General features: G+C 36.3%; 1 protein-coding gene across 4 annotated transcripts in view; it reads right to left on the bottom strand.

Moving 5' to 3' along the window:
- The window catches only part of Col12a1 (collagen type XII alpha 1 chain), a 111,576-nt gene that overhangs the window by 38,184 nt on the left and 49,887 nt on the right, over positions 1–23,505 (bottom strand). For 3 of the 4 annotated variants that reach the window (XM_005340334.5, XM_021720225.3, XM_021720226.3), the window contains 18 exons: positions 22,408–22,537; positions 20,435–20,577; positions 19,878–20,007; positions 18,745–18,881; positions 17,561–17,690; positions 14,263–14,402; positions 13,887–14,019; positions 13,759–13,785; positions 12,908–13,050; positions 10,691–10,820; positions 10,203–10,342; positions 9,683–9,812; positions 8,300–8,442; positions 7,092–7,221; positions 6,213–6,355; positions 4,397–4,526; positions 2,518–2,637; positions 920–1,066 (listed from right to left, as the gene is read on the bottom strand). In XM_005340334.5, coding sequence (XP_005340391.2) covers positions 920–1,066; positions 2,518–2,637; positions 4,397–4,526; positions 6,213–6,355; positions 7,092–7,221; positions 8,300–8,442; positions 9,683–9,812; positions 10,203–10,342; positions 10,691–10,820; positions 12,908–13,050; positions 13,759–13,785; positions 13,887–14,019; positions 14,263–14,402; positions 17,561–17,690; positions 18,745–18,881; positions 19,878–20,007; positions 20,435–20,577; positions 22,408–22,537 — 2,326 coding nt within the window. The remainder of the gene's footprint in view (positions 1–919; positions 1,067–2,517; positions 2,638–4,396; positions 4,527–6,212; positions 6,356–7,091; positions 7,222–8,299; positions 8,443–9,682; positions 9,813–10,202; positions 10,343–10,690; positions 10,821–12,907; positions 13,051–13,758; positions 13,786–13,886; positions 14,020–14,262; positions 14,403–17,560; positions 17,691–18,744; positions 18,882–19,877; positions 20,008–20,434; positions 20,578–22,407; positions 22,538–23,505) is intronic. The other variant, XM_021720224.3, reaches the window with a different exon arrangement.

Genomic DNA, 23,505 nt, shown 5'->3' with positions numbered 1-23,505 from the left:
AAAGATTCACTGTGAATAAAGTTTTAAAAAGCATACTTTTAATCACAACACAATTTTCAAATTTTCACTGTAGCTGAAATATGTCTAAAATCGTAATGTTTTCCTTATAAGAAAAATACATGAAAAATACACAAAGCATGGGGCTGGGATTGTGGCTTAGCAGTAGAGCACTTGCCTCGCACGTGCGAGGAACTGGGTTTGATCCTCAGCACTGTGTAAAAATAAATAAAATAAAATAAAGGTATTGCGGCCAACTACAACTAAAAATATATATATATTAAGAAAAAAAGAGATTAAGCATATATGAAAACATACATGAAGAAAGAGCCAAAATGGACCTTCCTTTCTGTCACTGATTTTCAGGAAAAAGAAAATTCCACATAGCCCCGCTCATAAATATGAATGTCAAAGACATCTTATAAAAAACAGTAAATTTTCCTAGAAGGCTAGCTACTAAGTCCTTAAAAAGCTATCAAAGCACTAAGCGTCAAAAAAACAAATCTATTTGTGGGACAAGTTAGAGATTCAATGACTCAATCAAATAATATATTAATGAATTCAGGTAATATATATTTTAACATCAAATGTCAAGAAGAACTAGCATTACAACTTTATACAGATTGTACATATATGAAATGTCAAATTATACAATTTTTATATTTTAGGATAAATATAACAATCTGCATAAAGCAAACACCATATATTCTTATATATTCGACTCCTTTAGGATTTAGATAAGTACCTTGTTTAACTGGATACAAAATCACTGCCTACGTACAACTTAGGAAAAATGCATAATTTTAAAAAGTGAAGTTAAAACAGGCTGGACTGGAAGAAATATGCATAAATTAAGAAAAGCGAAGTTTAAACAGGCTGGATCACACATTTTCTTACAACCGTGAAGACAAGCATGACTCACGTGTAGTGCCTTGATCTGTGAGGGGAACACTGAGTCCAGAGTCATACTGAGCATAAACATTCACGTCATAGGTGGTACTGGGATTGAGATTATGTAACGTGTAGGATGTTACTTCTCCAACAAAGGCTTCCATGGGTTCATTGGAACCTTTATAACAACCACAAAACAATTTAGAAAAATGCAATCATAGCCTCAGATTTCACTCAGCACTAAAGACCCTAAAGTCAAATGGTAGGGAACACCATTCATTCCCATGGCACTTCATCCACTGACTGACAGTGGCACAAGCCACATTCGATGATGAATCTGAAACTGTAGCAAGGACTGACTCTTCACTCTCCTATTCTCAAAGCACAACACAATACCTTGAATGCAGTAGGTGCATAATTAATGCTCTCTTAGTAAATATGTTCTCGTGACTCTTTTTAAATCCACCTTGCCAGAGAAGAGATGCTCAATTAACTTTTTTTTTTCAATTTATCATAGAGAGAATCCAAAACCTTCTATCTTGGACCTCATTTCACTTTTTTTTTTTCCTCAGTTATCGACTCCCCTTTCTTCCTAAAGTTTTCTATTCTTATACAGGTTCACTTTCTCTTTCCCTTGCTTTATCTCCTTCATGTTTCTAATTCATAGTCTTCCTGGGTACATTGAAAATGCCCTAGGAAGTTTGATGCAAAAATCATGTTTCTTCTGATTTTAGTAAGCATACAGGCAGAACATGGAAACAGATAGCAAATAATTTACCAGGGTGATATTGATTTTGGTGAAACCGTCAGTGAGGAGTTGAAAGCAAGCTTGTCATGAAAAAAACAAAATTCACAAAGTCTATGCCCAAAATAGAATAATACCTAGACACAAGAGTAAAGTACTAAAGTTTATATTGATAAAATCATGACATTTGCAGATAAATGGATGGAGTTGGAGAATATAATGCTAAGTGAAGTTAGCCAATCCCCCCCCCCAAAAAAAAAAACCACTGAATGTTTTCTCTGATATAAGAATACTGATTCATAATGGGGTTGTGGTGGAGAGCATAGGAGGATTAGACAAACTCTAGATAGAACAAGGGAGAGGGAGGGGAAAAGGGAGAATGGGGGTAGGAAAGATGGTGAAATGAGATGGACTTCATTATCCTAAGTACATGTATGAAGACATGAATGGTGTGACTCTACTTTGTGTACAACCAGAGAAATGAAAAATTGTGCTCTACATGTGTCCTATGGATTTAAATGCATTCTTCTGCCATGTTTATCAAATTAGAATAAAAAATAATAAAGACAATAAGAAAAAAGCTTTCATGATCATTAGAATACGTAGAATGACTGAACACATGTAGCTTTGATTTATACAACTTTACAGATCAGATCAAACTTTTCAATCATAATATTTAATGATGGTCTCATCTACACCCATAGTAACAATGATCCTTTAGACCACTGACTTAAAATATCCATTAGAGAAAATTAACTCTGGTGATAATGGACTTGATATAACTGAACTGCAAGGAGAATCTAATAGTTGAATGCAATAGAGAATATCCTAACATGCAAATAATTTTCCAATGCATTTCTATTATGATAAAGATGCTTCCTTACCCACTGGCTTGTACACAATTTTATATCCAAGAACTGGAGAGGGTGAAGGATCCCAGGACACTCTGAATCTTGTATACCATTCATCAGAGATGTGTATGTTCTGAGGAGGAAGCAGTCCCACTGAAAATAAATATCAACTTGTGTTATTAACCTGGCACAGAGTGAGCACAGAACCTTAGGGGTATTATTAGGACAGCCTTATTGGTTTAATTAGCTTAATTTTCTTTTTCAGAAATTAACTAAAAACCATTGAAGTGTTCATAATAGCTTGGTAATTTACAAAATTCAAACAGCTATTCAAATGAATTCAGGAACCTGGTAATTTTCAGAAAAACCTCCTGAGCAGGAGGCAAGATCCAGAGGTGATCTGTAATAAGACTCAAAATTATAGAAAATAGATCTCAGATCTGTTTAAGAATGTTTTAGGTTGGATTGTTAGAACCAGAACACAATTTAGAGGCTATCTGGTTAGACCACACATCACATAAATAAAATATAATTTGTCCAAGACCACACAGCTAGCTAGTGACCGAAACATTATTCTTCCCTTACCCCTCCTTATCTTCCACCAACAAAACCTAGTCTGCATTCTCAAATGCTCCAGAGGCACAGCCTCCAAACCTACACCTTGCAAAATCAATGCTGTTTAGGTGGCATGACAAATAGTTGCTATTATTTATAGCATTACAAAAATAATCCACATTAAAACCTTTTTTTATAAGAGAAACTAGACATAACTTTGGCCGTTTCTAGAAAATTCAAGATGCATTAAATATTTTGTTTTGTGTTAGTTTACATTTTAATAAGCACAAAATTCTGAAATATACTATTTTCCAGAAAATCACTAAAATGTAGTTTAAAAGGTGGAAAAGGAGAAGTTGTTGAATTAAAATCACCTTGAGTCACAAGACTGTCTCCACTGACTTAGTCCTACAGATGATAGTAAATCAATATATAGATTCCTGATCTTGAGAGGCTAGGCTGAATCAATTCTAGCCCTGCTTTTCTCTTAGGAACTTTCCTCTCCCAAATTCTGCAACGTTATCGAGAAAATTTAAGCACAAAAAGAGTTTGAGCAAGTGAGTGAAGAAAGAAACCTAAGTAGATTTTTGCTGAATGAAGTAGAAAAGTGGAATGCCAATATTTACCAGTAATAGACCAGGAATCCAACCTGCCTTTCTGCCTGACTAGTGGCTCTTAACCTTGGTTACACATTATAACATCTGTAGGCCCAGCCCACACCTCAGACCAGTTACATTCGTATCTCTGGGAGTGATTCCCAGGGACTAGTATTTTTTAAAACTCGTCTAGTGACCTCAATGAGCAATCAAATTAGAGAATTTTTACTCTAACCCATAAGAAGTTGTCATCAATATAGGTTAGAAAGGGGCTTGAATGTTGATAATTTTTTGTAAATTTTTGGTATAATAATTTTTAAATAGCTAAATTTTTAGGAAGATGATGAATGCTAATCATTTTTATCACTTAAGATTCACTCACAGCAGAGAATTATTTTAGCTGATATTTAATATTATAGTCTTGACACCAAATCATAACATTATGCAGAGAATATACAATGGTTTTTTCAAAGAATAAATAAGATTATCTAAAGCAAAGAAAAATATGCATCCTTTTGTCTTCTTTTTTCCTCTTTCCATGGATCTTTAAATTTTTTAAATAAATTGTGTTCTCATGTAATCATTTTGATAAAAGACAGTGTCAAGTACAAATGTTAATGCAATGTTAATGTAGTAGTCTCTGAGATACATTGGTAGAGACAAATTAAAAGATTTTTAAAGGTATAAGAAATAATATTAAAATCCCTACAATTTCTAAGCAAATAAACAAACAAACAAACAAAAAAGTATCAGACACTGACCAGTTCTTCCATTTCCTGTTAGATGGGCACCATCTCCATCTTCATAAATAGGAATAACAGTAATTTTATATGGAGTATCAGATTGCAGGGGCTGCAGTATTACGTTGTTTCTTCTGCCCGGGACTGTAGTCTGTAGGGAAATTAAATTATACATTTATTGCAAGCCAGATTGCTTCAAGATCAAAAGCCAATATTATTTTATGCGTTCATATAAACAATAATGGTTTATTTAAATTTTCTTTTTGTTTCAGAACACTCATGGAAGACTAACTGTCTACACTGTCTCTATGCAATATGGGATAATGGTTTTAGCGTCCAACAGATGTGAGTTTAGATTCCAGATCAGCTAGTTAATAACCATGTGGCTAAATATCTTTGGAAAAAAACCTGTGGATTAAAGGTAGTAACACACACAACTCAGAAGGCACTGCTGAGTAGAGTAGCGCTCTGCAATAAGTTTGTCTCCACCTCTCATTGTCGTGCATGGTGTTCAGGTAGTCCTTCAACAGCATGTACCCTACACAGGGGAGCCAGGTATGGTACTAGCTACTGGGTAAGCAAAAATGGACTGTTTTTGCCCTCAAAAATATAAGTTTTGCTGACACTAATAAGGTAAAGAAGATGGGAAAGAGAAAATAGAAAACACATTCAACCACAAAGAGGAAATAAACTAGTCATCTCAATTTCTCTTCCAATCCCATGCTTTGCTTCCACAAACGATAGGGATCGGTTATGCCAGTGATTCTCAGCATAGAATATCATAACTAAAAACAGATTGGTAGAATAAATTATTTTTAATGTTTTAATAAAATAAATGCCAATTGCACATTTGACTATGGCAAGGCTGAACAAAAACTAAACATAAGCTTTTCTCCTGTAGCAAAAGGTTAAAATCATCTCATTTTGATCAGATGCATGTTTCTTATTAATAAAATAGGGACTTTAACTAAAGCCTACCATACTAAGTTCAAGTAGATGAAATGTTTCATCCTATGAAGTTCATCAAGGAAGAATGATCTAAGAGGATTTATGTGGCAAAAAGAATGCAAACCTCAGTCCTAACTCTTTTCTAATCATAATTGTGGGTGATCTTCTATGGGCCTATCACAGCAATTAATCACTAATCTTCAAGATAAGTGCTTTCCCATCCATACCAAATGGATATGCGGAGTGAGGGCTATGTGGAAGCTACAAGAAATTTGAGCCAGGATCTAGAGAGAAAATACACCCTCAAAACGTTAGGAGAAGTTGAGAGTGTGGCTCAGTGGTAAAGCACTTGCCTAAGCATCCTCGAAGTCTGCATTTCATCCCCAGTACAGGGGGTGGATTGGAGCTAATAAAAGAATATATATATATATAAAACAAAAGTGTACTGAAAATGTTAAGTTTAGAAAGAAGATAGACCAATTAGCATCACAGTATGGAATGGAGACCTTGAAGAAGAATTAGATTTGAAGAAAAGGTACAGTTTGTATATTCATATCATCTGAACATTCACTTAGATATTCCATTATAAGAGTATCATATTCACTAATGTGTTCCTATAAGTAGGTGGTTGGAAATATGCAGGTGATCATGAGTAAGACAGTTTTTCAACATGTCCTTAGAAAAGAAGTGATCCCCAAATCATTGCTTCTCTGTGATGAGGGAAATAGACCAGGCACATTTGGGTAGTCCCCGTGTATATCATATATAAAATCTGATTACCACACAATACTCAAGGATCAACTCTAATCACGACATACTTCTTAAGTAGAAATTTGACTTTACCCTCTAACCAGCTAAGAGTGCGTTAATAACTGAATCTTACACTTACATATTCATCAATGGGATCACCAACAGTGGGAGAATAAATGATCCTATATTGCTGAACTGGTCCATCAGCATGATCCCAGGCTACAGAGAGGCTGTTGGTTGTCTCTCCAAAAACTCTCAGATTCCTTGGTCCACTTCGTGGAACTAAATAAATAAAATATGGTAAAATTTGTTTCCTACCTGAAAGCATTATGAAGGGACATTAAGGAAGGTGCTTGTAGGTATTTCTCCATTCACAATGAGGTTCATTCCCGATAAGATGTCCATATTTTGTGTGAGTTTTTTGTTTGTTTGTTTGTTTTGTTTTTTATTTATATATGACAGCAGAATGCACTGCAATTCTTATTACATATATAGAGCATAATTTTTCATATCTCTGATTGTAAGTGAAATCATAAACAGTACAAGGTGCTAGATTTCAGAACTACAGTTACATGCTAAACTTTCAGTGACACAGAGCTGGATTTGAACCTAGTGTAGAGACTGGGAAAGAAAGGGGTTGTTTTAACGACTGCAAGCACCTCCTTTAATGACACATAGAGACTGAGGTTTCACATTTCCAAAGCGCCCATTTGGTGAGAAGAACCACTGCAGAGCAGAATAAGGAAGAAACCCTTCCTTAATTTAGGTCCCAGATTTGGGGGGGAAAAAAAGACTGAAGTTCATTTAAAACAAAACAGAATCCTGGACCCAGAGCTTCAGCCTGGCATGGGAAGTAGGGAAGCCCAGGCATAGTCTCATGCAGAGGGCTGCCCTGACCTGCACCAAAACAGAAAGCTCTCTGTACCCCTCACTCACCACCACCCACCCCTTATTCCCTGGGAGAAGTCTGGCCAATCTAAATACAAGGAACTGGGTGGAGAAAGGATTTCCTCCTCACGTGTTCGGCCCTGGCTGGGGCTGGGATTCCCCTCTCCGTCTGAGTAGAGAGCCACAATGTTCACAGAGTAGGGTGTGTCAGGAATGAGCCTCTCCAGGTGCACCGTGCGGGTATTTCCTGGCACCACAATCTGTAGGGGGAGAAAATGCCAAATTCAGCCTGACAACAACCCAAATGCTTACCAAGTCTTTGGTTAGTCAGCATAATAATATTTATAATAAAAAGCTGAGCCCAGACATGTCAGAAGCCAAGAGTGCTTCCCCGTGTGAGCTGCCCAGGCCACACCATTTAGACAAAATTTATGCTCAGAAATTCCCTTTCCAAAAATGCTAATTCATCCTTCACCCTTAGTTGCTTCAATTATCTCCCATTTATATTTATTTATAATATCTAGGACTCATGAAATTTAGTCAAAGAACATCCTGGGTTAGATACATGTAAGACAAGGGACTCACCACATTGGTGGGAGAGATATTCTGTATTAAGATAGAGAGCAATTCCATGGGATAGATAGATGTCTGAATATATCCGACCATATACAGAGTCATGAAAATCAGTATTCACATAGAATGCACACATTGCTTATCATTTGTTTATCTTTGTTCACCGCTATTGTTTAGTTTTGCAGACTTATAAATTGAATTAGTCCATAAATTTACTCTCACATAAGTATCCTGACACTATTATTATTCACATTAATAATTTCTGAGTTCTAATTTACTAATCTACTTATAAGCTGAGTTGTATTATAAATTGAAGATAGGTTGCAATTTGTAAGAGCCAGTAAAGCCAGACTTTAACATATTTTCATAACAAAGACATTTATACTTTACAACAAAAGCTCGTCTTGACAAGGTCCAGCAATGATTTACATTTATTACTGAGGTTTTTAACTCACATAGATAGCTAACTTACATTTTCCCAAAATTCTTTTTTTCCCCTAAGTAAACCTATCATTAAGATGCCTGCCTTAGTTGACCAAAACCAATCACTTAAGTATTACACACTGGCATGACTGTGGCTTTTATTCTCACAGGCACCAAATGTGACACAAACATGTAACTGCACTCATCAGGAAAAGCAGCTTCCTTGAGAGGCTGTGTCACACCAATAATTGGCTTATTGTTTTTAGCCAGCTACCATGGCAGGAGCCACAACAGAATCTACAAAATTCTTTTGCTGAGCTCTAAGATGACAAAATTACTTACAGAATCCGAGGGTCTTGTGCCATCGACAGGAGAATACACAATGCGATACTGCTGCACAGGCCCAGGAGCAGGGTCCCAGCGAACATCCAGGCTGTTGGGTGTAGGATTATACACTTGGACATTTCTTGCCAGTCCTCTCACCACTGAGGAAATGAAAGCCAAGGCCTATTTCTTAAGTCTGTTTATGCATGTCAAGTTTTCATCACTTTTCCACAATTTATACTCTGTAATATGGTAAAACACTCTTTAAACTTCTAATTATCTACATGTAAAAAGCAGATTAAAACTCTCCAAATCCAAGCTCAGTCAAAGTTAGCCAGCCGTGGCCTTTGTTTATATGGAAGCAATGTTGTTTTCAATAAACAACAATGTGACCAGTAGAACTGGACTGGTCATAAATGGGCACAGGAAAAGGGAAAGGAAACAAGAAAATGAGCTTTTATTTCTAGTATAGACAATGAAGAGGAGGAATTTTATACAGTCTGTCTTTTAAGGAAAGCCTGGTGAAAGCTACAGAGCCCATCTAAATCAGCTAGTTTGAATTTTTCATTCTTTCATTCATTCCTACTTCATTCAACAAATAGCTACTGAAAGCCTTCTGTGATTTAGAGAAAGGGGGAAAAAAGAGGAAGAAATAAGATATATTTGGTTCTCAATAGGGACTTAGAAAATTTGCAAATTAAATCCATGTACTAACTACCCCAATAGGGACTTAGAAATTTTGCAAATTAAATCCATGTACTAATCCCAAATTCTAGCTTAGTCAATAACATCATGTCTCTAGACCTTTAGTGTTTTACCAAAGGAAGCCATCCATGCCTGCTTCCTTTTAGCCATCAGCAAGTATATTTTTAAAGCTAAAGAAATACTTATAAGTATGCACCTAAGACTTTAAGCAATACTACAAACAAGAGTTTTTACTTTATAAACCGATTTCTTCTGACATTAATGACAAATGAAAGCATGTAGATTTTTAACCCCCAAAAGCACTTCATTAGTAAACCAGAGATATGTGCAACTGACTAATGTGATGAACAGATTTCAACAATTTACACAATGAAAGCCAAGCACAAAACAGGGCCTTCCACAAATAAGGAAGGCACAAAAAACTGCTCAGTGAACTGTAGTCAGTGAGAGAGAATAAAGTAGAATACTGGTGAGTATGTACACATTCACAAATCCTGAAATTATCATAATTGTCATTATAAATGTGTTATTTCCTACACTACAACAGTTGATGGTGTTTGGATCGTGAACTATGGGTAATTTCTGTTTTTAATTTTACCATTCTGAATTTTCCTTTCTCTACTGGACTTAGATGACTTTTAGAATGAAAAGCAAAATTTATGATGAAAAGTCTTTTTTTCCTGCTTTTTGACTTACATGTTCTTCCAGTATCTGATGTGCGCCCCCCATCGCCTTCTGTATAGACAGGAACTACTGTAACTGTGTATGGAGTATCTGGCTGCAGATTCCTAAGAATGGCATAATTGGTATTCCCAGGGATTGGTACCTAAAGATTTTAATAAAAAACTTTAAGTCTGAAAAACTTTTAAAGGAAATAATACTTCAAACACTATCATAACCAGTTTAAGACCAAGTCAAGAAGTTTTGAAGTATTTTGATATAATTTTCCCACAAGTGAACTGTTACAAGAGGTTACAAAGATTTCTCTCTATGCCTTCACTTCATTTTGTTCAAACTTTCTAGAATGACTGTTTCTTCTCCTACCCCCATTCCCACAATTCCCCTACTCCCCAGACTCTAAGGCACCAACTGTTGACCCTCTGTCAAATCTTATTACATGAATACTAATTTCTTCAGCTCTGAAGCAAATAGTTAACTCCTTCAGTTCTACTTATAAAGAGCCAGAGGTGGTTTTAAAAAACTAGAAAATGGTTACCAATTGCTCTGGGCCGCCTGCTGTTGGAGCATAGAAGAGTTTGTATTGGCGAGGATTTCCCTCTGCATGGTCCCAGCGAACATTCAAGGTACTGGTAGAAGGGTCATACACTCTTAGGTTCCTCACGGTATTCAGAGGTTCTGAAATAAACAGAAATCACACCACCGTATGGCCCCAAAAGTCAAGCACACTTGAAATACGAGTTAAGGGACCCTTAATATAGCAGACACCCCACAAATTCTTACATGTCTCATTTATCCACAAGACATTTGGGCCCCAGTGACTTTTTTTTTTTTTAATCCTAAAAAGTAAAAGTATCTTTCTTCACCAATAGAAGGAGATAATTCCAAGAAAGAATGTTAAAAGCAATCGATACTATTTTTAAAAATTAGGAAAACTCTGTGTCACCCCAGTGTTTACAGATAAAAGTGAGAGTCCAATCCAATAGGAGTTATTATAGAAGCTACAGGAACTCGGGTTTTACTTACTGGTCTTGCCTCTTCCAGTCATCCGGCCACCTTCACCATCAGGATACAGGGAGGACACAGTGATTGTATAAGGAGTGTCAGGCTTCAGTTTCTGCAGGACCACACTATTTTGTCGTCCTCCTATGGTGGTCTTAAATAAAACAGGCCTTAATAAGCATTAGCTTTGTTCTCTCCATCTCACTAGTATGTCAGAAAATTCCTTCTACTAGGGAACACTCTGAGACCCCTGCCAACTTCTGGAATCATGTACCACAGTGAAGGTTTAAATATAATTTATGGTATACTTTTAAATGTAAAGTATGCACCTCAAATCATTAAAAGGATTCCAAGCTTCAGACCGGTGACCTCAAAAAGATATTTCAACTTGCTAGCCGCCAGCACTGCAAAATTTCATCCAAAACACATTTCACAGAACTCTTTCATAAAAAAGGGGCATTAATCTTAAGTGAGCTACAAAGGAACTTTAAGATACCAAAGAACTGCAAAACTTTAGAAGCTCCACACCATTCTGTATTATTCTTACTTTTTCACAGATGTTTTTTATTTGCTTTAGAAACACATTAAAATGATTCAGCAAAAGATCTAAAGCTCTTGGTGTTTCCCCCAAACACTGCCACTCTAACAGCATTAGCTGTGTAAACGACGTGACTGGACCCTTTGCCAAGCCACACTCAGGCAGGGGTTCCCAGTGGTCTCCATGATACCACCCTTGTGGTATGAAGCGCCTCAATTTACTCCAATTAGGGAGTCTGCAGTTTTATATTCATTGCTCAAGGCCATCTAGCTATCTTGTTGAAAGAAAATTTGTTCGATTTGTTAACAGTCTACCAAATTCAGATGTTTATGCCATATTAATTAAAATCGCATGAAAATGGCATGCTGCCCACAATGAGCGCACATGTACATGGCTGGATGTGCTAGTACAGACCAGATGTTTCAAACTTAGCACCCTTCAGACCTTAGTCTGAATTCCAGAGAAAACCTCAGTGAATCACTGCAGTCATCCTAAATATGAGCGAATTGAATTAAAGTGGCAAATTTCAAAAAATTTAACATTTGAGGTTATGGGAGAGCAGTATCAATATTAGTACAGCCATTTTCGTAAAATTTTGATATATAACACATTGGAAAGCATCTATTTAGGGGAACTACTCTCATGAGTAAGTAAAGAGGTGTCTCCTACTTCTCTCATTGAACTCTCCAACATAATTCCAGCATTCATGCTTCATTATTTTATTTCACGGACCAGCACTGAAACAAGATGGGGAGGTTTTTGATCCAGTTAAACCCATTCAGGGAGGAGCAGAGGGCTCTAAACACATACTCTTATCACTGACAGTTTCAACCTCTGCTAGCACCTTGAACTCATAAGAAGTATGCACCATTTGCTTATGCTCAGCAATTGTGATAATTAAATTAAAAACTCATGTCTCTCTAAGGCTATATAAGAAAATATTATTCCTATCTTTAAAAAAAAGTCAGCAAAGTTCTAGATCTCACCAAGGAAGGTATTTGAAATAACATCAGTATAATCCTATTTGTATAAAAATTGTGGTGCTTCCTGACCTAGGAGAATGTATGCATTTCTACTCATGCACTTAAAAGGCAAAGCTGGTAAAAGTCCAAAGGCAGACAGCTAAAGTTAGGATGGGAGAAGGTAAATTAATTAAGGGAGGACTCAGAAGATAAAGATGACAGCAGCTGAGTTTGCAGTTCTATCATCTTTCTTATGTACCTCCCTTTAGATAATATAAAAATGGTAAGTATTTTGAATTAGATGAGTGGACTTTTAGTTCAGATCTAGAAGACATCCCATGACATGCAAAATCCAGAAAAATAGGGATACAGAAAAGAAACTTTATTGGTGAGTTTAGCAAACTTTCAGTGCTTGATTAAGTTAGAGAGAGATAGATTGAAGATCTATACAGACTCTGAACATATCTTGATATCTTCATGAATAATCCTGCATTAATAGGATTATTAATGAAGTGTGCACCCAATGTTCCAAAGCTACTATGAAGAGCAACTGTCATCCCCTGTGAGAACATCCATGATGCCCTCCAGATGTGAGTGCTGGCTAAGGGGTCAAATAACCCCATTCAATACAGGAAAATCTTTTAACCTTTAAATAAGCATGAATTCACATTGAGGGTGAAAGGAATTTGAAAAGGAATAGGTAGAATTTATCCAAGTTGTAGTTTTTGAAAAACAAATTACCGTCTGTTCATTGCCTTCCCCTGTTGAAGGCTGATAAGTGATTCTGTATTTCTGCACACGACCACTAGCAGGGTCCCACTTAACAGTCAAGCTGTTAGATGTTGCATTGTACACCTGAAGGTTTCGTGGACCACTTTTTGGAGCTGAAAGAGGATTGTTAAAGATAGAGTAAGCACACAGAACGAGGCTTCCCTAAAAAAAAAAAAATGTGTGGTTCCCAAGGATATTGATATATAGCTGTGTACCTCTAGGTGTAGAATTAAATTTAAGCTCATAATAAAGATGGTTGTTATCTCTTAAATGATTACATGGTATGGATTCAATGCTTGAGTTCCCCCAAACCTTGTTCCTCCATACATTGAAACCCTAACCTCCAATACAACGGTATTTGCAGATGTGGCCTTTGAAGTTAAATGAGGCCATGAAGGTAGAGACCTCAAAATGAAATTAGTCTTTATAAGAGGAGACATGAGAGACTGTCCTCTCTATATATGTCATATGACAACAGAGGGAGAAGGAAGCTGTCCACCATCCAGAAAGAGAGCCCTCATCAACAACAGAATGGGCTGGCACCTTGATTTTTGGATTTTCCATTCTCCAGAATTAAGAGAATATAAATTTTTGTTGTTTAAGTCATCTAACCTGATATGGTTAGATGCTAACCAATACACTCCTTATCCTCAACAAGTAGTAGTAAAACCAAGTTTTTCAAGAAAAGCCTATTTAAAAGAAACCCTGCTCTTCACACTTACGATTAAAAAATAGAAGGTGTATTCAAAATGTATGTTACCATATCATTCATTCATTTATTATTTGTTCACTCAAACAACTCAACAAATTAAAATTCTTACCTTGTGTTGTTAAGGGTATCAAACGCACTAAAAGAAAACAGAATTTGGGGAAGCATTACGAATTTAGCCCTACTTTTTAACAATGAACTTTAAAATATCAGGGTCCTATTTCAAAACTGAACACCTACATGTGCGTTCGCTGCCACTCAGGTCATCACTCTCTGACTCGTCAGGATAGATGGCAGTAATGGAAACTTCATAGAGAGTGTTGGGGTTCAGGTTTTCAAACACCAAGGTGTTTTCATCTCCATTTAAGATGGTCTTGGGGAAAGAAGACAAAAACATGTGTTCACAACAATAAGTCTCCATTTATATGATACACACTGGCATTTCATTGACATCATTTAGAGAGATGTTCCTCCTGCTTTAATGCATGCCATGAGCTCAGATGTCACTAGTAGAAAGGGATGCTTATTTAGCAATGGAAATAATGCACATTTCAAATAAGCTTCTCTATAATTAAATGGGACATGAAAGAGACAAAGAAAAAGAGAGTGTGTTAACCTCCATCTTATCCGAGCTTCCAAAAGGTGCCCAGGTGATTCTGTAGAGAGACACATCTGAAGCTCCATGATCCCAAGTTCCTCTGAAACTCTCTGGTGTTACTTCAGTAAGCCTTAGGTTTGTTGGGGCTGGAACAGGTCCTATCATGAAATAAAAGGCAGGACTAAGTGTAGTATCAATTTCTTTTAATGGAATAAAACTGCTTTGTTTATTTTAATAGATGTGCAGAAATTGATGAACTATGTTGCTTTAAAACCAAATATTTCACCAATTCAGTTCATTTGAAAAATAAATACAATATAGGGCAAGCACTGTATGGATATTAATAAGTTATTATTGACATTCTATTACAATGATGATGGGGCAGGTGGTTACCAGGGGTTGAACCCAGGAGCACTCAATCACTGAGCTACATCCCCAGCTCTTTTTTGTATTTTATTTAGAGACAGGGTTTCACTGAGTTGCTTTAACTGGCTTTGAACTGGTGATCCTCCTGCCTCAGCCTCCTGAGCTGCTGGGATTACAGGCATGTCCCACCATTCCAGGTAAAATGATGATATTTTTAAAGATGCCACTTAATAATATTCTCCTAACTCATTGGTTTCTAACCTTTTTCGATCTCCAATCCTGTGACTCTGGTGAAACAGAAAAATACAAAGAAAAAAAGTCTGTCACATAATATCAGAGAGCTCACAAACCTTGTCCAGTCTGTCAGAGACCCCAGGGACAGACATGGACTCCTAGTTAAGAGACCCTTTTTCTTACCCAAGAATGTCACAAACTAAGCAGGCTGCTATATTACACTTCAAGAAGATGCTAATAGAAATAGGAACTCATTTGTTGTTCAGAACTTGTTGTTCTAATATCCAAAAGAAAATGCTTCATTTTATTTTTTAAGAAACATATACATCACTGTAGTTTAAAATTGAGAATGTCTACCTTGATTTTTAAACACCACTAACATATTACACTCTGACATTTGGTCAGAACATACCTACCCTGACATATAATGAAATCAAACCTAGGAGGAAAGAAATTCTGAACATGTTTTGATCTAAGTAAGCAATGCACATGCTTTTCTCCACACATCATTAAACCTAAACATGACATGAAACTGATCATACTGACCCAATCCAGAGAAACCCCAAAGGCCCTGATAACTGCTAAAATTCTACCACACAGTCCTTTGGATGGCCAGGCCCTCTGGTCAGTTTGCAGCATAAGCAGTCTGGTCCTAGGTCCATGGTCCTAGGCCTTCATTATGTATTAATTTCCTATCTCCTGGTAACCGAAACCCAGAGCCATCAAAAATTTGTTCCTAAGTACAATGAAAGAACAATTGCAATAGATCAGAGGGCTATACTGCTTCCACAAGCACAACTGCAAAACAAACCAGTTACTAAGGATGCACTTTGCATATATCAAAATTTATTAGATCCAGGTGCAGTGTCACACACCTGTAGACCCAGATACTAGAAGCTGAGAGGAGAGGATCACTTGATCCCAGGAGTTTGAAGCAGGCCAGGCAACATAGGAAACCCCTATCTCAAAATAAAATATATTTGGAAATCTTAAGGACTCAATACATATATTGGAAATATTAATTACTATTTCATCAGCCTTTTTCTTGACTTTTTTTCTCTTTAAGATGCCTATTATGTTTATACGAAGCTGCCAATCTACTCATATACATCAATCCTCATCCTAGCCTTGATTCTTACCAGGTAAAAACATATGCCAAGATGACAACTAAAATTGCTAAGAGATCCCATAGTAAAAAAAAAAAAAATAGCAGAGTCAAAAAGAGAGGAGTGGATATACCTGAAGCAAGGAGGCAGGCTGTGTCATTTGACAAGATGCCCTCATCAGACGTAGACAGCTGGACACTAAAGAAGAAGCTACTGAGAACCATGAGGGGATATTGGATAGGAGGTGAAAGTCCCAGACTATAGCACTGGAACTAATCCCACCTCTAGATTACAAAATGAGGCCATGCAAGTCATTTAAATTCTCTAGCCCTATGCTGTCTACTATGGAAACCATTAGACACATGTGGCTATTTAGCACTTAAAATGTGGCTAGTCTGAATTGAGGTGTGCTGCAAGTATAAAAATACACACTGGATTTCAAAGAATTCTTACAGAAAAAAGTGAAATGTAATTAATAATTAAACTGAAACATCAAAATGATAATAGTTTTGGTTAAATTGGGTTGAATAAAACATATTAAAACTAATTTTATCTTTTTATCTTTTTAATACAGATGTCAGAAATTTTTAAATTACTTATGTGGCTCCCATTATATTTGTTTGGAACACTTCTGGCGATAGACTTCGATAATTTTAGCCCTCAATGGATTCGGTTATTACAGGTTAATCATTAAATTAGAAAACTGTATGCTGAGCCCTAGAATAAACAATTATGTGCCAGGCCGTGGAAATATGCAGCTGAGAAAAATAAACATCTCTGCCTTCATGAGGAGACACCAAAGGGAACACAGAATAGGTATTTAAAAGACAAGCAAGCAGGCATGGAGGTGCACAACTGTAACCCCAGCTTCCCTGGACTCTAAGACAGGAATATCACATGTTCTCGTAGCGAGAGCCTTTTTCAAAATAAAAATTAAAAAGGGCTAGAGATGTAGCTCAAAGTTAGAGTACTTGCTTGCAATGTGCTAGACCTTAGATTCAAGCCTTAGTACTAAAAGAAAATTAAAAAGATACTTCTCTTCTGTTACCTTGATATCACTTTGCAAATAATGAGATCTCAAAATTATACTTCCTACTTTCCAGAGAAAATGTCCAACATGCATCTAGAATATGCTTTTTTCCCCACCCTACTATACGCACACACCAATTAAGTAGCAAGAGAAATTAAGGTAAGTGACTGGTAGCATAATAAAGGAATGGATACAAAGAAGATGAATAAAAAGACAATCTAAATTGAATGCAGTGGCACATGCATGTAATCCCAGTGAGCTGGGAGGTTGAGACAGGAGGGATGGCAAGTTTGAGGTCAGCCTCAGCAAATTAGCAAGGCCCTAAGCAACTTAGCAAGACCATGTCTCAAAATAAAAAATAAAAAGGGCTGGGGAAGTGGCTCAGTGCTGTAGTGTCAATTGGGTTCAATTGCTGGTACCAAAAAAAAAAATTTTGTAATTATTAAAAAGACAATCTACCCAACCAGTATTAAATACTAGCAAAAAGAACATTAAGAAATGAAATGCCCCAGTAAGTTGAAGTACACATGAATGCAGAGTATTGTTTTCCAAGTATCAATAAAGCAGAGGTACAACTCACGGGTTGTCTCTTGAGCAGTCACTGGAGGAGACTCCCCTTCATCATACACTGCAGAAACACTGACTGTGTATAGGGTTTGTGAGGATAGGTCTTTGATGGAGGTGCTGGCCCGTGATCTGTCCACCTCGACCTATAATAACAACAGAGCAGCAGAACTATTTTTACAAAGGGTTTGGTTTGAGAATCTCTCAATTGTTTACTAAAACTCTCAACACGGGAACATAATAATTATTGTAAGAAAAAAGCAGCAGTATGCTTCAATTTGTATAAGAATTCAGAGAACCAGATTCAGTCTAAATGTTTCCAAAGTGGGGGAAAAAAAATGTATGTACTAGAGAGTCAGATCTGACCCAACTGGTAAATGATGACTGCGTATGGATTTACATAACCTAACCATTTTTCACCTGTCTCTCTTCATATTACACCTTATTTCTTTCAGGAATGTTCTCCTATGCATTGTCTCTTTTGCTATGCACAAGAATCTTGTGAAATCCATTTAGATCTTGAAATGGAAAATAGAATGACATGGTTGTGTGCATATGTATAAATTAACTTTTGCATAATCTACAAATTAGCAGCATTTACAAATGCCTGGGTGCTAAGAGGAACTATTTCTGTGTTCCAAAAACTCTATTTGCTCCCACTTTGAATCAAGTTGTCCTGAAAAGAGCTCTCCATCCCCAAGTCATCTCAAAAAAGATCATTCCTAAAAGGGTGCTCTTCTGGGACAACATATTACTCCTTCCTCTCTGTCCTGTTCAACTGTCCCATCTTCCCATCATCTGACACACTTCCATTCTTCTCTCCTGCATCTTTTTAATATCTTTTATTTTTAGAAACATGATGGCATTTTTTAGTCATTCATAAAATGAGAGCACCATATAAGGCCTCGGGATGAGAAGGAAATACCATTTAAATTCTTATAGCTCTTTATCTACAAAGGAATAAAGACCACACTGTTTTTGAGATTAATATCACACAGCAAAACATTTCTGAACTACATCCAAGACAGACCAATATGTTATGATTTTCAAGAAGTGCTTTATTAATATCACAAGTTTTCAACCCCATATGAGTAAAAGGACAAGTGTTTAAGTCCCTCTGTCATCTATAATTTATGAAGTTATTTTGTTAAGCCTTCTGAGAAAGCAAATATTTCATGTCCTTTCTAATTCTCAACCTACCTCTTTGACATCCTCTTCTGGTGTTTTGTATCGAACAATATATTTACGGACTTTTCCAAGCACAGGTTCCCACAAGACATTCATCGTGCTGTGAGTCACGTCTCTGAGTTTCACATCTTGAGGTCTGGGTAAAGGCACTGGAGAAGCATGAGATATGAGACCCAGATGTGCCTCTCAACCACAAACTCCAAATCATTCACTAAGATTTCAAGAAGTTGTCTGGGGAAAACTTAAAAGTATGTGCAGCAAAATAACTAAAAAAAATATTATAATGATAAAAGGGCCACCATTCTACCAGAAAAAACTTCCTATGAAGACTTTAAAAATAAGATATATTTTATCACAATACTAACTTCTTATTTGTTAATTTTCTTCTACTCTAAATAACTTGCTGCTCAGCCTTAATAATGAATCACAGTTCCTCATAAATGTATAGCTCATGTTTGTTTATCAGATATTTAAATCAGTTATGATAGATAACAAAATTGAGTTATGCTCCCTTAAGAGTATGATAGAAAAATAAGTAGTTACAAGAGTAAAGAACAGTAAGCACCCAGTGAGCTTCCAAGAAAAGCTACAGAAGCCTAAATGGTTAGAGGGAAATAAAAATAAATAAATAGATAGACAGATCTTTTACCAAATCCAGCAAACTTTATCTTAAAAAGAAGGAGGTATATAATGAGGAGAAGTAGAGTTTCTACTTTGGCAGGAACTTGAAACACCTTGATCTTAACCCTGAATATCTTCCTCCAAAACCTCACTTACCCAATATTACCATTCTCCTACAAAGTGTATTTCAAGAGTCTAAAACAACATCAATTTTAAGATGCACCATTGTTTCATGTTCTGTGGCTTGACAGAAACATCTTGGTAATACACTATGGATCATAAGACATTTCTCAATACCAGGCATGATAAATGTGAAAAAACAAAATGTGCATCCTAGAATCTATTTAAAATTCTATTGTAAGCCTAGAATTAAAGTATTTATTCTCAAACCCATTTGTCTAAAGTAACAACTCTGTAACTTACACATGAATAACCAATCATTGATAGCATCATGTAAAAGAAATATTCTAATGAACATCAAGTTTATAGGAATAAGAAGGGAAGGAAAACTAGCAGCATCTTACAGGTGACTTCCCGAGCGGTGACAGGTTCACTAGTGAGGTCGTGGAGGACAGCCTGAACTGTGACCTCGTACTCAGTATTGGGAAGAAGGTCAGTCAGCTGCACATCAGTCACTGTTGGCCCAACACGCATCTACATATGAAAATGCCAAGCAGCTTATTAAATGTTCAAATCAAATATTTCCATTTCCTGGGGATATCTAGTTGAAGCCTATTTGTAATCACTAGATTGCAACACAGCTTTTATTTTTCATTTATAAGAAATACACTTGGTTTTTTTTTCTTTTTTTTTTTTCTTTTTTTTTTTTTTTTGTGCGTGGTGCTGGGGATTGAACCCATGACCTTGTGCACACAAGGCAAGCACTCTACCAACTGAGCTATATCCCCAGCCCCTGCATTCTTTTTTCATGCCAATGTTTTCTAAAAGGTGTTTTGGGCCACAAATTTAGTTTTCTATATTTCTGTTTCTACATTTCATAAGTAACTGAAGTATAATGGAGACTGTAAAACTGTAAAGTCTCAGAAGGGCCCAGCAATTAAAAAAAAAAAAAATGTCTCACCTCTTTGGGTTTGGTTGGTTCTGGGGCTTTAACAGGTTGGTGTGACAAGGTGTAGCCAGTAGCTCCTCCCACGGGCTGCCATTGCACATGCATGGTGGTGGGACCAACATCATAAATATTCAGGCTGACTACAGGAACAGGCACTATTAAAATTAAAATCATAAGTAAGTAAATCAGATATCAGCTACTTCCTTTCATTCCACTTACATTTTTAACCTTTGTTTTTTACTTTATTCATATTTGTATGCACTAAACAGAGAATGGGTTCATAAGAGATAAATCACAGTTAACATAATCCTCTTCCCCCACGAAAAAATTCCAATCTCATTGCACTTTGCACTTAATACTCAGGACTGCATGGACAACTAGTAAATGGAAAAATAATTCAAAAGTTTAGATTGTAAAGGACATTCCAGTGGGTTCCTATAGAAGCCAAAATAGATAATAACTTTCTGAGACTTTAATCTCCCTTTCTGAAACATAATCAAGTTGGCTCTTTTTATTCTTCAATCATAGAACTTCAGACATAGTAATCTGCACAGTTTATTTCATCTTTCTTAAAAAATTACATTTAAAATGAGCATGTTATACATTAATAACTGGAACATGGAGATTCATAGGCTTTTAAAGATAAGCTCATGAGGCAGCGTAACAAATTTACAATCTCTTCTTCACTTAATATCACATAGTTTTCAACTATTTTTTTATTCAAAGATTGATTTAAAAGTTTTAAGAAATTGGGGGCTGGGGATGTGGCTCAAACAGTAGCGAGCTCGCCTGGCATGCATGGGGCGCTGGGTTGGATCCTCAGCACCACATAAAAATTAAAAAATTAAAATGTTGTGTCCACCAAAAACTGAAAAATAAATATTAAAAAATTCTCTCTCTTCTCTCTCTTTAAAAAAAAAAGAAAGAAATTATTGCATAATCCTGCCAATTATAAAATGCATTACTTCCCATCTTCTATAATTGAATATAAAGAGAAGAGATAAGGACCTCAGGAATTGAGCAGTAAGTGCTATCAGTTCTTGCCCTACAAAAAAAAAGTGATGCTCACTCCTTAAACAGTTTTCTCAGTCAGGCATGGTGGTGCGTGCCTGTAATCCCAGTGACTCAGGAAGCTGAGGCAGGAGGATCACAAATCCAAGACCAGCTGCAGGAACAGTGAGGCTCTAAGCAGCTTGGTGAAACCCTGTCTCAAAATAAATAATAAAAGGGGCAGAGGATGTGGTTCAATAATTAAGTGCTCCTGGGTTTAATTCCCAATACAAAAAAAAAAAAAAAACCACAATCTTTTCTTGTTCCTAATATCTAACCAAGGAAAGGGTAACTTCATATGGCCTTGGGAACTCTACCAGGAATAGGAGCAAGAAATTCCTCCCCCAAAAGCTTCACTCAAAGTCAAAGCCTTTACAGTTTTTCCAACAAAGTACAGAGGCCAGACAAAACAGGCAGACCTTGTTACCAGCAGGGAGGTCTGGCAATCAGCAGAGGTAAAATAGGTCATCTCTGCACAGTAACTCTTCCTCACCTACACTGTACTCTCTCCATGGCACTTTTTAGTATCTTGACCCTGAAGAGCTTAGTTCCTCAATAAATAGTTACTATGTAACAAGTTGGAAGTATTACCCCCCTGAAAGGTATATTTTCATTTTAAGAGATTTTCTTGTAATCAGGAAGTCCCTGAAATGTATGACAATATTAAAAGGATTTTCCTTGTATATTATTATGGCCATGGCCACCTCCCAGCAGTGGGATCTTGTGATGGCATGAACAGCCAGTAAGAGTAGAAAAACCACTGTTTTTTGAGCACCTGCATGATGATGCATTCCGTAAATATTTGTTCAATGAATACTGAATAAAGAAATGATTTCAAAGGCTAGCAAAAATCTCACATAGACCATGACTACTTTATCTTGGAAAACAAGACAATGAGAAAATGTGTGTTTGGGATTTTTTAAAATCTGACTTACGGGTTTTTTCTGTGCCCTTCAGAGGTTCGCTATATTCATCTTCTACCACAGAATACACATTGACCACATACTCAGTCTCAGGCTTCAGATCTTTCAGTACCGTGCTAGTTTCCAGTCGACTCACATAAAACTGGGCAGGTCAATAAAAAATAATAGCAACATATGTTTAAACCAGTTTCCTCTTTTCTACTGTAGTTAACTGCCATGAGCTTGAAAATTATATTTCAATGGGGCCATTGTCTCCCATTTATGGAAACAATTGGGTTACAATAAAATCTTGGACAATTAACATCAATTATTCTCCCAGGTATTACTTCCTTATTTATAAAATAAGTGAGTAAAACTAAATTTTTAAATTATAATTTTATGGTTTATCCTTTTTATTGGTAAATATTAGTTGTACAGAACAGGTTTCCTGTACCATATTCATACATGTACATAACATAATTTGATCAATTTCATTGACAGTACCTCCCTTTCCCCCTCCCCCATCCTCTTCCTTTACCCTATTGTTCCAATTTCTAGCTTTATGAAATCCCTTGTATTTTCTTTTTTCTCTCTAGCTTCCACATATGAGAGAAAATATATGATACTTGTCTTTCTGGGTCTAGCTTATTCAGCTAGTTCCACCCATTTTATTGAAAATGGCATAATTTAGTTCTTTCTTATGACAATGAAATTGCACTCTGTATATGTGTATATATCACATTTTCTTTAGCCATTCATCTGTTGACAGACACTTGGCTATTATGAACTGTGCTGCTATAAACATAGGCATGTCTGTATCTCTATTGTGTTCTAATTCTTTCGGATAAATACCAAGGATTGGTATAGCTGGATCATACGGTGGCTCCATTTGTAAAACTAGATTATGTTTAATGTTCCTTATCAACTCCATGATTCTAATACAAACTCACAAACAAATTGGCATCCTAAAATTATTTTAAATTTAAAAATCACATTGATATTCTACAATTCTTAGAAACCATAATAATTTAATCAAAGGCCTTTCCCTTTCATTAAGCTCAAATGGAAGCATATGCCTCGCCAAGAACAGAAAGCACCATTCCCAACTCAGTTCTGCCCTTCTCCACAGCC

Source organism: Ictidomys tridecemlineatus, chromosome 8, assembly GCF_052094955.1.
Source record: "Ictidomys tridecemlineatus isolate mIctTri1 chromosome 8, mIctTri1.hap1, whole genome shotgun sequence".
NCBI classification, from domain to species: domain Eukaryota; kingdom Metazoa; phylum Chordata; class Mammalia; order Rodentia; family Sciuridae; genus Ictidomys; species Ictidomys tridecemlineatus.
This window is presented reverse-complemented; position numbering and strand designations above follow the sequence as displayed.